This window comes from Protopterus annectens, chromosome 7.part0 (genome assembly GCF_019279795.1).
Source record: "Protopterus annectens isolate FY-2018-M chromosome 7.part0, PAN1.0, whole genome shotgun sequence".
Lineage (NCBI taxonomy): Eukaryota > Metazoa > Chordata > Ceratodontiformes > Protopteridae > Protopterus > Protopterus annectens.
In genome coordinates, this window is record NC_056739.1 from 1,266,491,027 (window position 1) to 1,266,506,373 (window position 15,347).

General features: G+C 41.3%; 2 protein-coding genes across 3 annotated transcripts in view; one reads left to right on the forward strand and one right to left on the reverse strand.

Moving 5' to 3' along the window:
• The window catches only part of AAGAB (alpha and gamma adaptin binding protein), a gene marked incomplete in the record, with an annotated part of 888,073 nt that extends 886,235 nt beyond the window's left edge, over window positions 1-1,838 (reverse strand). The window contains 1 exon segment of the mRNA XM_044077879.1: window positions 1,714-1,838. Within this exon segment, the coding sequence (XP_043933814.1) occupies window positions 1,714-1,783 (70 nt within the window).
• Window positions 1,839-2,142: 304 nt separating this feature from the next.
• Window positions 2,143-15,347, forward strand: part of IQCH (IQ motif containing H) — a 4,045,691-nt gene continuing 4,032,486 nt past the window's right edge. For both annotated transcript variants that reach the window (XM_044077880.1, XM_044077881.1), the window contains exon 1: window positions 2,143-2,294. In XM_044077880.1, the coding sequence (XP_043933815.1) occupies window positions 2,244-2,294 (51 nt within the window). In that variant the 5' untranslated portion in view covers window positions 2,143-2,243. The remainder of the gene's footprint in view (window positions 2,295-15,347) is intronic.

Here is a 15,347-nt window from a genome sequence, read left to right on the forward strand (position 1 = left end):
CAAAAGGGCCTTACAGAAACAGATGCATGGTGCCAGAGCCATAGGCTCAAGCTTAATGCCAAGAAATGTACAGTGATCTCCTTTGGAAAAAAACATGCACCCATGAATTACCACATAGGTGGCAGTACATTAAACATCGAAAGTGTGATGAGAGACTTAGGGACACAGGTGGACAGTGGTCTCACCTTCGATAACCACATCGCCACAACAGTCAGGAAATCCTTCTATGTTGCACACCTCATCACTAAGGGCTTTTCATCAAGAAAAAAAGGAGGTCATTGTCCCACTATACTTATCCCTCAGACCCATTATAGAGTACAACAACCCATTTGGTATGTACCTCACAAGACATCTGCAACAACTGGAAAGGCCGCAGAAATACCTCACTAAAAGAAATCACAGTCCTAAAGCAGATGCCATATGCTGACCGTCTAAAAAAACTCCAGCTATACTCTGTGGCTAATCCGTCTACTCAGAGGCGATCTCTGCTTAACATACAAGGCCATGTCAAACCCTGAGCAGCTGGACATGCTCCACTTAAAGAAATCCCAATCCCTCAGAGCCACACGCTCCAGGGATCTAAACCTTGTCATCACAACGAACAAAATATGCTGGAGGGATAGGCTCCTAACCCAGAGACTCCTCATACTTTGGAATAGGCTGCCTGCCCATACACGTCAGGCAGAGTGCCACCTTGGCCCTCTTCAAAAGGAACCTTGGAAATTCACCCCGAGGATCATGTCACTCGCCCTGCTAGACAGGGGTCCAGGGAAGTAAATATTGTGGGAAGAAATATCCAGGGAATTGTTATGGCTAGGCTTGTATAGCCCTAGGGCAGATAGCCTAGTACCAACCTATGAACCTCCCCTCAAGGGGACTGTTGTACAATATTACTGTGCGCAAACAAACATTTTTGTGTTCTTCAATACCAGTGACAATGTCCCTTAAATCTGGACTGTCCAGAAAAATTCTGGACAGTTGGCAAGCCTAGATATACCTTTCAGATAGATATCAGTGCTAAATAATATTAAATTATATTAACTAGTCAGAATTATCTTGTGTATGTGTAAAGTAACAAATTTTCCTTGTAGAGATTGTTTATAAGTGCTCCACCTTTTGCCCATTTGTTCCACATTCTGGATGGAAGGTTGAGAGCTATGGCTCTGCAATGTTCAGCTTAAAGCAGCAACTAAAAATGGCAAGATAACCCAAGCAAAAAGTCAGTTTTGAACAAATGCAGAGGCTACCTTATTCCGTACCTGCAGTAAATCAACTCAAGACATTGTTTTGCAATTAGCAGATCAGTAACAACACTCCAGAAAAATGGAACTCCCAATTTCTCACGTTATGTTTTGAACATTTTTTTGTTCCTATACATCAAAGGTCACCTACCCGAAACATAAGAGCAAGTGCGTGACAGGTTATTCTTTTAGCAACCGGGTATCTAACTCCGAACTCCTGCCTCCACTTATCTGCACACCCATGCTAATCAGTTATGATCTGTAACAGTACAATGCTAACTGTGTAGGTGAGTCAAAATGAATCAAAAGCTTGCGGAATGTAAACGTATTGGCAACTATTCTCTTAGGAAAAACAGGTATTGCGCCTTGGTTCTCGTACATTTATCAGAAACAGTATTGTTAGTTACACAATTAACAGATCAACAATTTCGTTCCATCCCCTATCTCATCAGCATTTAAAATAAATACTCACGTCTTACAATTTCTTCTTCAACAAAAGAAGAATCGCAACTAGTAATAAGCGCGCAAGGTACACAAGCCATAATACAGTTTTCAATTCTCAGTTGCTCCTCCTAACCTTTCACCCCGGGAATGTAAACAGCTTCCGCTTGGGTTATACCAATTTTATTCAGGGGGAGGCGTTTTCTGTGATGAAGACCTACACTAGTCACGTGTTTTTCAAATCGCTATAACTAAGTTATATAAATAATGTACTGCCGCATAAAAGCTAAATCTCGGAATTACTTAATTTGTTGCGACATACACTTTTCAAGCCTGCCTTGTAGTCACAGTGGAATTTTGAAAATAAACACGCGAGTGCCGGTTGAAAATCACGCATAAATGCCCTCCCCCTTCTTGCGGAACAAATTGGTACATGCAGCGTTTGGCTGCTATGGGAACCACTTGTAGTTTCCCCGTACGGTATGCGTCTGTTAGCAGTACTCGGAAAAGGATGGAATTGACTTTGTAAAAGGATTTTTGTATCACAAACAGCAACAAACTATGGCAACTTTAATTAAAAATAGAGATGATGTCGGCAGCATTCTTGTCAAGGTAAAAAAAAAAACATATATATGCCCACAGCTGCAGTCCATACCTCACGACTGTTACTGATTTGGCAGAATGTCCCTAATTTTATTTCATATGTTCCTCGTAAAATTTAAGTTTCTTTACAAATTGTTCTGGGTTACGGTCAGCAGCTAATGACGGACATTTGAGTTTCTAACTGTATATATTTTAGGAAATACAGAAAAAAATGTTATTTAAGCAACTTTCTGCGTTAGTGGAAAATCTGGACTGCACCAGTGTGTTTGCGTAGCTCTTAGAACATTACGGCAGTTGCGGAACATCTAGGAGCTGTTGAATAATCATCTCGGTCACAGCTCAACTTTTTTGTTCAATAAACAAACTGCTGAACTGTCAAAATTTTTGTCTCCTCTTTTGGGGCCTTTCATCATAACATTTGTGATTTTCTGACAAATCAGTGAGAATTTAAGTCACTAAACAATGTCATTCATTTGAATTTCAGGCGTTTATCCTTCAGAAAAAAATGTATCCTCACACAAATTATGTTATTTTAGCAACTTTCTAAGATTGTATCAGAAATATGCAAAATACGTCCCTGTTTTTGGGCTTTTATCCTCCCACGGTTTTGAGCACTTTCCCAATTTCTTGCATTAAGAGATTGAGAGGTATGAAGTCTGATATGCAGCAGCTTCTACGTGTTACGCAATTGCTGTAATGTTCTGAGAGCTATGTGAAAACACTGATGTGGTCCAATGTGTTTTCCATTATCACCTTTTTCTGAACCCCCATCATCACATGTGATTTTAGAAGCTGTATAGTGCGCAGAAAACCACACTACATGACCAACATATTAGTGGCAACAATAAAGAAAGAGGGCAAACGTTTTAAAACTCTCTTCCTGAAGGAAAAAAAAAAATGACCTTGCATGGTAGAATTTTATGCTACAGTTCATTAAAGTCTACAGTTTTTTTCATTGTCTCTTTAATAATCTGTTTATATTTTTTTCATCCCTTTTGTCAACATGAGTTAAAAACAGAGCTTTCAGTATTATCTCGTATTCTAGCTGGAAGTGGAAATAGTTATTTTATTTATTTATTTATTTGCAGTTGGTTTACCAGGATAGTCCATTGGGCCAAAAAGAACCCGTTTTCAATGGAGTCCTGGGGAGAAAAGCTCCAAAAAACAAACAAACTAGGTACAAACAATAGCATGATAATAAAAATAATGCAATTGTACAAGATACAAACATTTGAGTTCAAAATTTCAGGAAACATTCAAACAATACTCAAAAATATTTAAACAAAACTCAAAAATTCAGGAACATTCAAACAATACAGTTTAGAGAAAAGTGATGTTACTTTACACATACAGAGTGGTTATTTTGTAAGGAACATAAGCTTTATAAGGTACAGTCAGGTAATATGAGTGTGAAAGAAGATGTAAATACCATATTTTTATGAGGGGTGGGAGCATTATTATTGGGGTTATATTCTATTTGGTATTCAAATTTTATAACCTATAAACCTACTGATAGTCTTCCTTCATCTGTTGCCTGCTACGCTCCCCTTCCTTCCCCCAAACAGTAACCCCACCCACCCTTCAACCTATAACATCACTACACGTATACTTCCTCCTACAACTTCTCACTACTATCCCTCCTACTCCGCTAATATGTACAAGCACACCATACCTGTACTCACTGCATGCTCACTCCTTGCATACATCACATCTTACCAAACCTCCACCATTCCTGAACTCAACCACTACCACTGAACCACCACACACACCACCACTCCTATCCCACCTCTACTCTACTACTCTCTCATCAGGTCAACAACCTTCCCAATACAACCTCTATATAGGCTACAGACCACAATACCTAAACTAAAAACAACCCCACAACCTAACATAACCCTACCACCATACCTATTGCCCACAGAACACAATCAAAAAACTTAACTTATAAGCAAGCATATACAGAAATTGATAAAACTAATAATCTCATCCATATCCAACCTAGCACTCAGTGGAGACATTCATCCTAATCCTGGTCCCTCTATCTCCAACCCCTCCCCTCATAATCAGACTACAAACCACATCTCCCAAATCACAACCAATAGAAAGCCAACCAACCTCCTTCTGATAAGCCTAACTATTAGACGTATATGCAACAAGGTGCATAAATTCCATGCCACCATAGACTTCTACTCCCCTGATGTAGTGATCCTTACAGAACCATGGTTAAAACTGCACATTACTAATGAGCAAATCCTCCCTACTGGTTGCAATATACTAAGAGTAGACCGACTAAACACAAAAGGACGTGGTATAGCTGTAATATTTAAGCAGCATCTAGACATCCAGATCTTAAAGTTAGCAGCTCCCCAAATAGGTAAGGAAGAAATAATATATACCAACCTTAAAATAAACCAAAATAAAACCCTAAACATAATGGGTTGCTACTTCCCACCTGGCCACAACATCCCTCCACTTGAAAACCTCCTCAGTTGGACTACCCACTACCTACCCCAAGATGCTTTAATTCTAGGAGACTTCAACAGTGACTGGCAATCCTACTCTAGTAACCACCCAACCCATCATGTAAATCTTCATGGCTTCACCCAACTAGTCCAGTCATCTTCACAACATAATATACTTTATACGTAGTAGAACAAGCATATGCAAAACCACTAGAAACACAAAAAAATTCTCTCCTGAGGTCCTCAACACTTTACTGTGTAACTGTGACTGGACCCCCCTAAAAACCCTCCCACTTGACCAGGCTGTAGCATATTTCAACAAAACATTTCTACAACACCTAGACACTGTCGCTCCATTGGTTAAATCAAGGTTAGAACCTTTACAAATCCCTGGCTCAGTAAAGAAACCAAACAAATCCTCAAGTCCAGAGACACTGCCTCGCGTTACTATCAAAAAAACAAAGAAACACAAAGCCTAACTAAGTACCATGAACTGCGCAACCATGCAAAAAAATGCATTAGGCTGGACAAGAAATCCTACTACACAACATTACAAACTAAATACCAACAAATTTTGGAAAAAATGTAAACCAGCTACTAAAATACACCCAAAAGGCTACCCCCAAACCAACCACCCCTGACACTAAAGTTCCCATCGAAACACAATTCAACTCCCACTTTGTGAACTCAATTCTATCCGTAGTATCACAGGACAATTCCTTCCTCACTATCCCCCCCAAAACAAATAACACTAATACAAGCTTTACCCTCAAAACAGTTTCCACCACTTCAATTAAAAGCATGCTCTCCAAACTAAAAACCTCATCAACAGCAGCCGACCTACTCCCCAGCTATTTCTTGAAACTCACAGCAGATGCTATTGCTATCCCAGTCCCACTCATAAACAGATCAATTGTTGAAAACTATGTGCCCAAACTCTGGAAAATATCCTATGTTACACCCATACATAAAGGCGGGACCACCACTGAACTTAATAACTACAGACCCATTGCTTTACTCTCCCCCCTGGCCAAAATCCTAGAAAAATGCATCCATACCCAGATGCTAAACTATCTTCTAGACTGCAACATCCTGTCACCTACTCAGCATGGTTTCAGACCTGCCCATAGTACCACTACCGCTCTCCTCTGCTTCACAGATGCAGTAAACCGTCTCAAAAATGAAGGCCTGCAAGTGTCAACTCTTTTTTTGGATATGTCCAAAGCATTTGACACAGTCTCGCACCAAATCCTGCTAAACAAACTAAACCAATATCATCTATCTAATTCCACTCTTACCTGGTTCCAAAGCTACTTAACTGACAGGTACCAAGCTGTGAAATGGGAAAATTCTCTCTCTCCTCAGCTGCCCATAACTATATGAGTCCCACAGGGTTCTGTCTTAGGACCACTACTATTCACAGTCTTCACAAATTACCTCCACACAGCATGCATCTATAATTCAGTATGCAGATGACACTACCTTAATCTGTGCTGCACAAAACATTCCCACCCTCCTGCAAACAACTCAACTAGCATTCTCTGATGTTAAAAACTACCTTACCAAAGCCCAACTTATCCTCAATCCAAAGAAAACTCAGCTTATGATTATAACCAGTTCTAACAAAAACACTAACAGTCAATTCACTATCTACTCCACAAATGCTACTCCAATTGCTCCAGTGGCACAGGCTAAGCTATTAGGAATAACCATAGACTCCCACCTAAAATTTGATAGTCATCTGAACTTAACTATTAAAAAAGTACATGCCAAACTGGGGTCACTCTACCGTATCAAACCATTTCTTACCAACAACACAAGATCAGCCATTGCTCGCTCCCAACTTCTATCCACCCTACTCTATGCATCTCCCATTCTGACTAATCTCAACAAAACTGAACTAAGCAAAATGGAAGCTTGCTGTAACAGAATTGCCCGCTTTGCTGCAAATTGCTCATATAGAACTCATCACTGTACTGCTTTGAGATAGCTCCACTGGCTTGAACTGCCCAACCTCCTAACCTACAATCTGCTCTGCCTCTGTCATTCTATCTATTACCTCCCCAATAAGTGTCCTGCCCTCAAAACCTAGTACAACATCACTCAGCCAAAAGGCCTCTTAGATCATCAAGCAAACTACTACTAGAAGTCACCAACAGCTACAATAGCTTTGGAGATGCACTATATAGTAGTTCAGTGGCTAAAAATGGAACTCTGTCCCTACTAGCATTCAAAACACATCATCCAAAGCCTCCTTTAAAGACCTCATCAGGCAACATCTCAAGCAAAGTTGGCAGTGCCATGATTGCTCCCCAGGCTAGTGAAAGCGGATAACATATACATACTAAATCTAGAGCAATTGATAATAGTTTTTCAATCTTACTCACAAACACTGGCTAATCTACAATGTATGTACTGTACCTGTGTACTATGTATGTATTCTACCTACGTTCCAAAGTTCAGCCGTACACCACAAATCTATTACTTACCTTTATTTTTAAAATTAATATTTTTTGATTGTTCTCTCTACTGTAACTGTTTGTGCCACATACCACTGTAAAAACATGTCTCTTGTAATTTGTGTGCATACTGATCATGTCTAAATAACTAAATGTGTCTGTAATTTTTCTTTGTGGAGCTTTTCTCCCCAGGCCTCTGCTGAAAAAGGGCCTTTTCGGCTCAGTCAGAAAAGGTTAACAAATGTAAAATAAAATAAAATAAAATAAAAAATCTACTAGGATAAATAACTCCAACAAACACACTACCCTTGATTGGATACTAGTCAATAAGAGCCCCCAGTCATATATAGCAGGCTGCTTATCTGACAGCCTCAGTGATCACTCCCCAACCTTCTTACTAAGAAAACACCTTTATAAAGCAAAAACCATAATCTACCATCAAATATGCAAAAAAAACTTCAACCCTCTCTCATTCAGCTCATCCCTAAAAGACTGTAACTGGCAACCTCTAAAATACATCAAACTAGATGACGTAGTTGACTACTTTAATAAAACATTCCTAAGCATTCTTAATTACCATGCCCCCATAAGATGTTCCCGAACAATCCCCATGGCTACAAAAAACACAAAGTCTGAAATGAAAAACAGGGATAAAGCGTGGGATGACTGGCACAAAACCAAAACCCCCTCTACTAGGCAAAAATTCCTAGAACTAGGCAATAGAACCAAAAAGCTTATAAAACAGGACAAAATCCAATACTACCAGTCTGCCCTTACCTCCTCCAACATAACCCCAAACAATTCTGGTCCTCAATAAACTCCATCCTCCTCCCAGGTAAAGTAAGTACACCCACTCCTAACTTAACTCACTCCTCCGAAAATATTGCTACCTCTCAACAATCACTTCACACAAACCGTACTATCACTAGCTAGACAACACAACCCCCCCATAAACCCACACCATCAACTAGAACTAACAATCTCCCAACTAGCTTCTCTTTCTCTTTCTCTCCTGTTCCTACCTCCAAAATAAAACAACTACTAACCAAACTTAAAACCACCAGATTAGCAGCAGACAACCTCCCAGGTGAATACATTCAACTTGCAGCTGACGCTCTAGCCTACCCCGTATCATTCTTGATTAACAGATTTCTGTCAGAAAGTTATGTTCCTACTCTATGGAAATTCTCACACATAATTCCCCTACACAAAGGAGGCCCCTCCACAGATCTAATCAGTTACCGCCCCATAGATGTTCTCTCGCCACTCTACAAAGTACTAGAGAGATGCATTCATTCTCAAGTCTCAGATCACCTCCTTGCTAACAACCTCCTCTCCAACACACAACACGGTTTCCGATCTAACTATAGCACCACCACTGCCTTACTCTCTTTCTCTAACACTATCCTACAAAATAAAAATGCAGGTTATCTCTCCTCAGCTACCTTCCTAGACCTCTCTAAAGCTTTTGACATGGTCCCACACAAAGAACTCATCTTTCTTCTCAATAACCTATCCTTCTCTCAACCAGTCATCAACTGGCTTCAGAGTTACCTATCTGACCGCCAACAAGCAGTTGTTTGGCAGGACAACCTATCCCCCCAACTACCAGTCTCCATAGGAGTTCCCTAAGGGTCCATCCTGGGACCCCTACTCTTCTCAATTTTCACCAATAATCTAGCCTCAGCCACAACACATGGCACACTCATACAATACGCAGATGACTCGACCATCATCTGCACAGCCCACTCCCTACCAGAACTGCAAAAAGTCACACAGGAAGCATTTTCTTCTATTGAAACTTGGTTATCCGATGCCCAACTAATACTCAACCCAAACAAAACAAAATTACTAATCTTCCAACCCACCAAACTTACCCTAGACAGCTCTCACTTTAACATCACAGCAAAAGACAACACCACCATCCGTCCTACAGAACACACCAAATTACTAGGAGTAGAAATAGACAATAAATGGAACTTTGACATTCACATTTCCATGACCATTAAAAAAGTGCACAAAAAACTAGGAGCATTATATAGAAATTAGCAACTACTTACCAAAGCAGCTAAAATTTTGGTAGCAAATTCTGATCTTATCTCTACTCTACTCTACGCCTCTTCAATATTTACTAACCTTAGACAATGCGATCTAAATAAGCTCGAAACCTGCTACAACAAAATCGCCAAATTTGCCACAGGGGGCTTCCTACTGTACTCACCACTGTCTCACTAGCAGAACTGGGCTGGCTAGGGCTTCCCCACCTCCTTCAATGGTACCAACTCGCACTCGCCCACAAACTAATAAATCAACCACTAAAAGTCCCATCCCTCCAGAATCTACTCCAACCCTACATAACCAGGAGAGCACTAAGATGCAGCCACAAAAACCTCCTACAGGTCACAAGAGCCATTAACTCTGCTGGAGAAGAATTATTCTCCTACACTATAGCCAAACTTTGGAACTCCCTCCCATCCTCAATTACCTCTGTAACTTCTTGCAACCACTTTAAATCCTTACTAAAATCACACTTCAAAACTTGCCAGATATGCCCTTGCAACTCCCCCTCTAATACCATCCACTACCTCTCTCAGCTCCCTATCAACAACCTACTCTTAGCAAGCTTGGCTACTCATGTTCCCAGCTACCTACCACATAATACTAACTTCTTGTAGCAACAACTGCTAATGGCTGTTATGTACCTCAAAAACAGATTGTATCAATTGTTCACTGATGAATCTCAACTACATTTGTAACCATGTTTAGTATATGTCACCATATTTTAAAAATGTACTATGTTCTACAGCTGTTTTACATCTGTTTTATTCTTGTCTTGCATCCTTAACTGGACTAATGTCTATATTTAAATGCTATGTTTTTTAACTGTATAATGTGGTGGTGGTGCTGCGTTAGCGTTGCCTGACAGTAAGACGTTGTCCTGTTCGATTCTCAGCTAAAGCGTCTTCTGTGTGGAGACATGCATGAATGGGCGTACCTTTGTTGAAGGTTGTGCGTCAGGCCTGGCAAGTCGGTACGTAAAAATCTACTGCCAGTCATTAGCGGACCGGAGTTCCACTGTGGCAACCCCTAACCGGGAAAAGCCAAAGATACAACAACAACAATGCAAACAATACTTAATGTGGAGCTTTTCTCCCCGGGCCTCCGCTGAAAATGGACCTGTGTCCAGTCGTACTCTCCCGGTCAACAAATGTAAATAAATAAATAAATGCTAATTAGATATCCAGATTTTTAGCTGGATGATACTATTTTACAAGGGCTTTTGTTCCTCTTTTTCAATGTCAGTGGGCTGAGAGGTATGGTTTATTTTGCTTTTGTGTTTATAGTTTTATTATCTCAAACACTTCACAAGAAATTAATACCAGAGCATGCTACTTCTTTGGGTGCAGTCAGTTGCTACAGTAGTACTGTGTTCATACATACAGATTAAAGACATGGCACTCAACCTTCTATTTCCATACATTTTAAACAGGGTGAGGTCATACGTTATAGTTTGTTCTGAAGAAGTATCCACCAGTTTGCACCAATACCTTATTTGGCAATTGTAGTCTGGAAGTGGTCTGCTATGAATAAATATTGAAAAAGAGCCTTGGGGGTGAACCATGATGACTTTTTAACAAATGAAAACCAGTCTACTGTTATGGCCATTAAACAGAACTCAGGACTTTCTTGTATATAACCAATAAGCTATCCATATGGTAAATTCCTCATTGTTCATTGCTGGAGCCTTCCTGTGTCCTGACAGAGTGCTCTTCAAACTATCTGGAGATATACAGAGCTAAGTATATTTTTCTGGCACTTTAGAGTTGTGTACTGTTAATTGTTGCTTGACTAATTTTATATCATTGCTGGCTTGACTTCAGAGTTGTGCACTGTTATTTTTGCTTCACTGTATACTTTTTCAGATCTCTGCTGAAGGTGTTGTTTTTCCCCTACCCCTGCCTTGTTATTTAAATTTGGAGGCTTTTGCAGTTGCCCACCCCCACTGTAGATTTGATCTGGGACACTCTCCCCAGTCTCATCTCTTTACCTCATTCTACCTAATAGACTCCTTTTACACTTGTTTTTAGTCATTTTTATTTTAATTGCATTTTTAAACTGTTTGGTCTAACATTGCTACATACTCAAGTGTGCTAGCTTGCACTGCATTTGAATTGTTTTTACTGCTGCTTTAACTACTTTTCTGTATAAAAAAAATCTAAGCCTGTTTTCTACCTTTCCTGTAACTAGTGTAGTTCAGATTCAGATTTGCTGTATCCAGGACTGTATGTAAGCTTCTGAGCCCCCCAAGCTTTCTCTGTTGGAGGGAAGCCTTCTAGCTTATGAGTGGGAGTGGTAAGCACTAGGTAACCTATCTACCACATAAGGAGTGGTTCTGGCCCAGAAATTGTAGTTATTGGCCGTTTGGGCAGTTTTTCCATCTCTCTCAACTTTCTGATTTAAAAGCCCGCATTTGCACTTGTTTCCCTCCTTTCCTGTAACTAGTTTAGTCCAGATACAGATTCTTAGTTTTAGCACTTGAATTTGCTTATTCGTGATCAACACTTGTTCAGAACTTGTTGTAAGCACTAAATAACCTACTAATTACTACAGCACTCAACCTTCCTCATTACCTAGAGGAAAACCGTTTTGTTACTTACTTTTCTCACTTGTTTAGAGGAAAAACAGCTCTTGTACTCACTTTCCTTAATTATCTAGAGGAAAATAGTTTTTCATTCAGGCATGTCCAAGGGTCAGCTCTCAGTGTTCTCTCCTGTCTATCTGATGAATCTGGGCATCTTGGGGCAATGTAGAAATTGCCTCATGTACACAGACAACCCTCTCCTCCTACCACCCAACACTACAACCTGTGAGAGATGCACTTATCTAGCCAAACTGGATGTAAAGCTCTCTCCAACCAAGACTGAACTTGACAGTCAAGAGGAGAAGGTAAACAGATGCACCACACCACACTCATCACATAGTCTCACTAAGTCTACACCACCAAAATCCACACATAGAAACACAAAAACATTCACAGAGGCTCTCGATAAAAATCTGCTCAAGCAACAGAAACCTCCAAAGCAGAAATGCAAGCAACCTCCACCCCACAACACAACCCAAATGACACATAGCCCACAGACTCAGTGTGCCACTCAACAACAGCCAATAAGGCAAAACAACGTACCCAACACACTACTCATAGGTGACTCTATAGTCAGGCACACTGATGTCCCACTCACCAGGCTAAACAAGGAGGAAGTCACTGTCAGCTGCCTGTCGGGTGCCAGGATCCGCCACATAACCCACACACTCAGGTCACTCCACAACAAGTACAAATATGACTCTGTCATTGTCCATGTTGGTGTGAACGACCTGAGACGTACCTCCCTGGACTACATGAAAAGAGAAATTGAAGAGCTCTCTGATCTTGTAGCCCAGACAGGTATGACCCTAGCCCTGAGTAGCATTCTGCCATCACCCAGAATGATGTCGCAGTACAAGGACAAAATGATTGACTTCAACAATTGGCTAAGCTTCTGGTGTCATTCTAAAGGGATCCAGTATCTGTCTGCCTGGAATGACATTGTTGACAGACCACGATGCTTTGCCAGAGATGACCTGCACCTATCACCCCTGGGATTCCGGATACTGGATAAGGTTCTTGCCACCCCTATAGTGCCTTTTTTAGGCAAGGTTCAAATGACAAATTCTCCACCGTAACAGGAACAGGCAAGCAAAAACTGAGTGTGATGCTACTCAATGCTAGAAGTCTAAATCTCAAAATGCACTCACTCGAGGCACTCCTTTAAAATGGAGAACATCGATATCTGTGCAGTGACTGAGACCTGGATCAAGGCTCCAGAGAGCACCCCTGCACTACCAGGCTGTAACTCATACCACACTTTTCGGCAATGTAACCTGGACTGAAACACCAAAGACGGAGGTGTGTCCATATTCATTAAGGATATCCACACCTCTAGGCTAGTTGCTCAGCATAATACAGCCGAGGTTATCCAAGTGCAACTAACTCTGGGCAAAACTGCAATCCAAATTGTAGCTTGCAATAGATCCCCCACCATGCCCCAGGATTCCCACTCCTCTTTTCTTGATGTACTGGAAAATATTAGGGTTCATCCAAACACCCTAATAATGGGCGATTTCAACTACCATACCATTAACTGGGAAAACTACTCATGTACCAACTCCTTCGCTCAACACTTTCTGGAATTCATAAACTCCAATGCCCTGGATCAACTTATCCACACCCCCACCAGGGGCAACAATATCCTAGACCTAGTCATTACCAACATGAGTGTTCCACACCTGAAGTCAACGCCTCATTGGTCCAATCCGACCATAAGCTAATTACCCTAGATATCCACATCCTGCCCCCACCCCCCATTAAGGAAACCATGGTAAAAAATTTCTCCAAAGCCAACTTCATGCTTCTTAAGACAGAAGTGGTGAACTTCATGACACCCATGCAGATGGACAATACAGTTACGACTACTGAATCCTACACAATTGTACTTTATAAGCACTTGCACAAGTGCATGAATCGTGCTATCCCAAACAGAACCAAGATGGTAGCCTCAAAAAAAAAAAAAAGGAAGCCAATCTGGTGGTCCCTTGCCATAAACAAACTGTACAACAGAAGGAAGATACTGTTGCAAAAGAGAGTAAAATCCCATGAGTGGAGGAGCTCCCTGGTCAGCCTCAGTAAGAAGCTGCGATCCCTGATAAAATCATCCAAAGCTAGTTACGAAAACAAAATCGCCACTCATTCTAAAGACAACCACAAAGCATTCTATAGCTATGTCAAGAATCTCAGTGGCGACATTCATATCTGCTCTGAGTTACAGCACAATGGCACTAAATATACAGACCCAACTGATATTGCCAACATCTTGGCAGATAGGTTCATTGCTAACTTTACCCCCCTCTCACCCCCTAAAGAGCCCATCTTTATACCGGAAGAATGCATAGTTCCTGTAATCATGGATGCACAGGTAAAAACCACACTCTCCAAAGCCAAGAACACAGCATCCATGGGACCAGACAACATCCCAGGCTGCGTTCTACACAAACTACAGAACAAACTGGCACCCCACCCAAGTACCATGTTCAATCATAGCCTCACCTCAGGCTTTGTGCCCACTGAATGGCGCACAGCGACAGTTATCCCACTCCACAAGGGGGAGCCACCACGGACCCCAGGAACTACCGCCCCATTAACCTGACGAGCCTGCTCTGCAAGGCCATGGAACGTATCATCGTGGAACTTATAAACAAAGACACTGGTAATCTCCAAACTCTGGACACCACCCAGTTCGGGTTTGTAAAAGGCAGATCATGTCTCCTAAACCTGATAGACTTCTTTGAAGCAGTCACCAAAGCTGTAGACGAGGGTAAGGTGGTTCACACAGCCTCTCTAGATTTTGCCAAGTCTTTCGACACCATCCCCCACTCTGGAATTATAGATAAACTCACTAAACTGGGTATAAATCCCTATGTCACAAGATGGGTTGCCAACTGGCTCACTGACAGAACCCACACTGTGAAAGTAGCAGACTCCTAATCCGACTTCAGACCAGTGATAAGTGGAGTACCGCAGGGTTCAGTCCTGGGTCCTCTCCTGTTTGGTATCTACTTCTCTGGAGTACAGGCTAACACAGAAGGTCTTTGGCTAACAAAGTTCGCAGATGACTGCAAACTAGGAGCCATAATCGATACTCCTAATGATGTGGACATCCTACAAAAGGGCCTCACTGAGACAGATGCCTGGTGTCAAAGCCATGGCCTCAAGCTCAGTGCCAAAAAGTGCATTGTCATCCCCTTTCATAAAAACTCTGTACCCATGAACTACAACATAGGCGGTAGTATACTTAACACCGAAAGTGTGATAAGAGACCTTGGGACACAGGTGGACAGTAGTCTCTCATTTGATAATCATATCTCCACAGTAGTCAGGAAATCCTTCTACGTGGCACACCTCATCACAAAAGGTTTCTCATCCAGAAAAAAAGAGGTCATTGTTCCCCTCTACTCATCACTCATTAGACCCATTATAGAGTACAATGCCCCTTTTGGTATGTATCTCACAAGACATCTATAACAACTGGAAAGGCCACAGAAATACC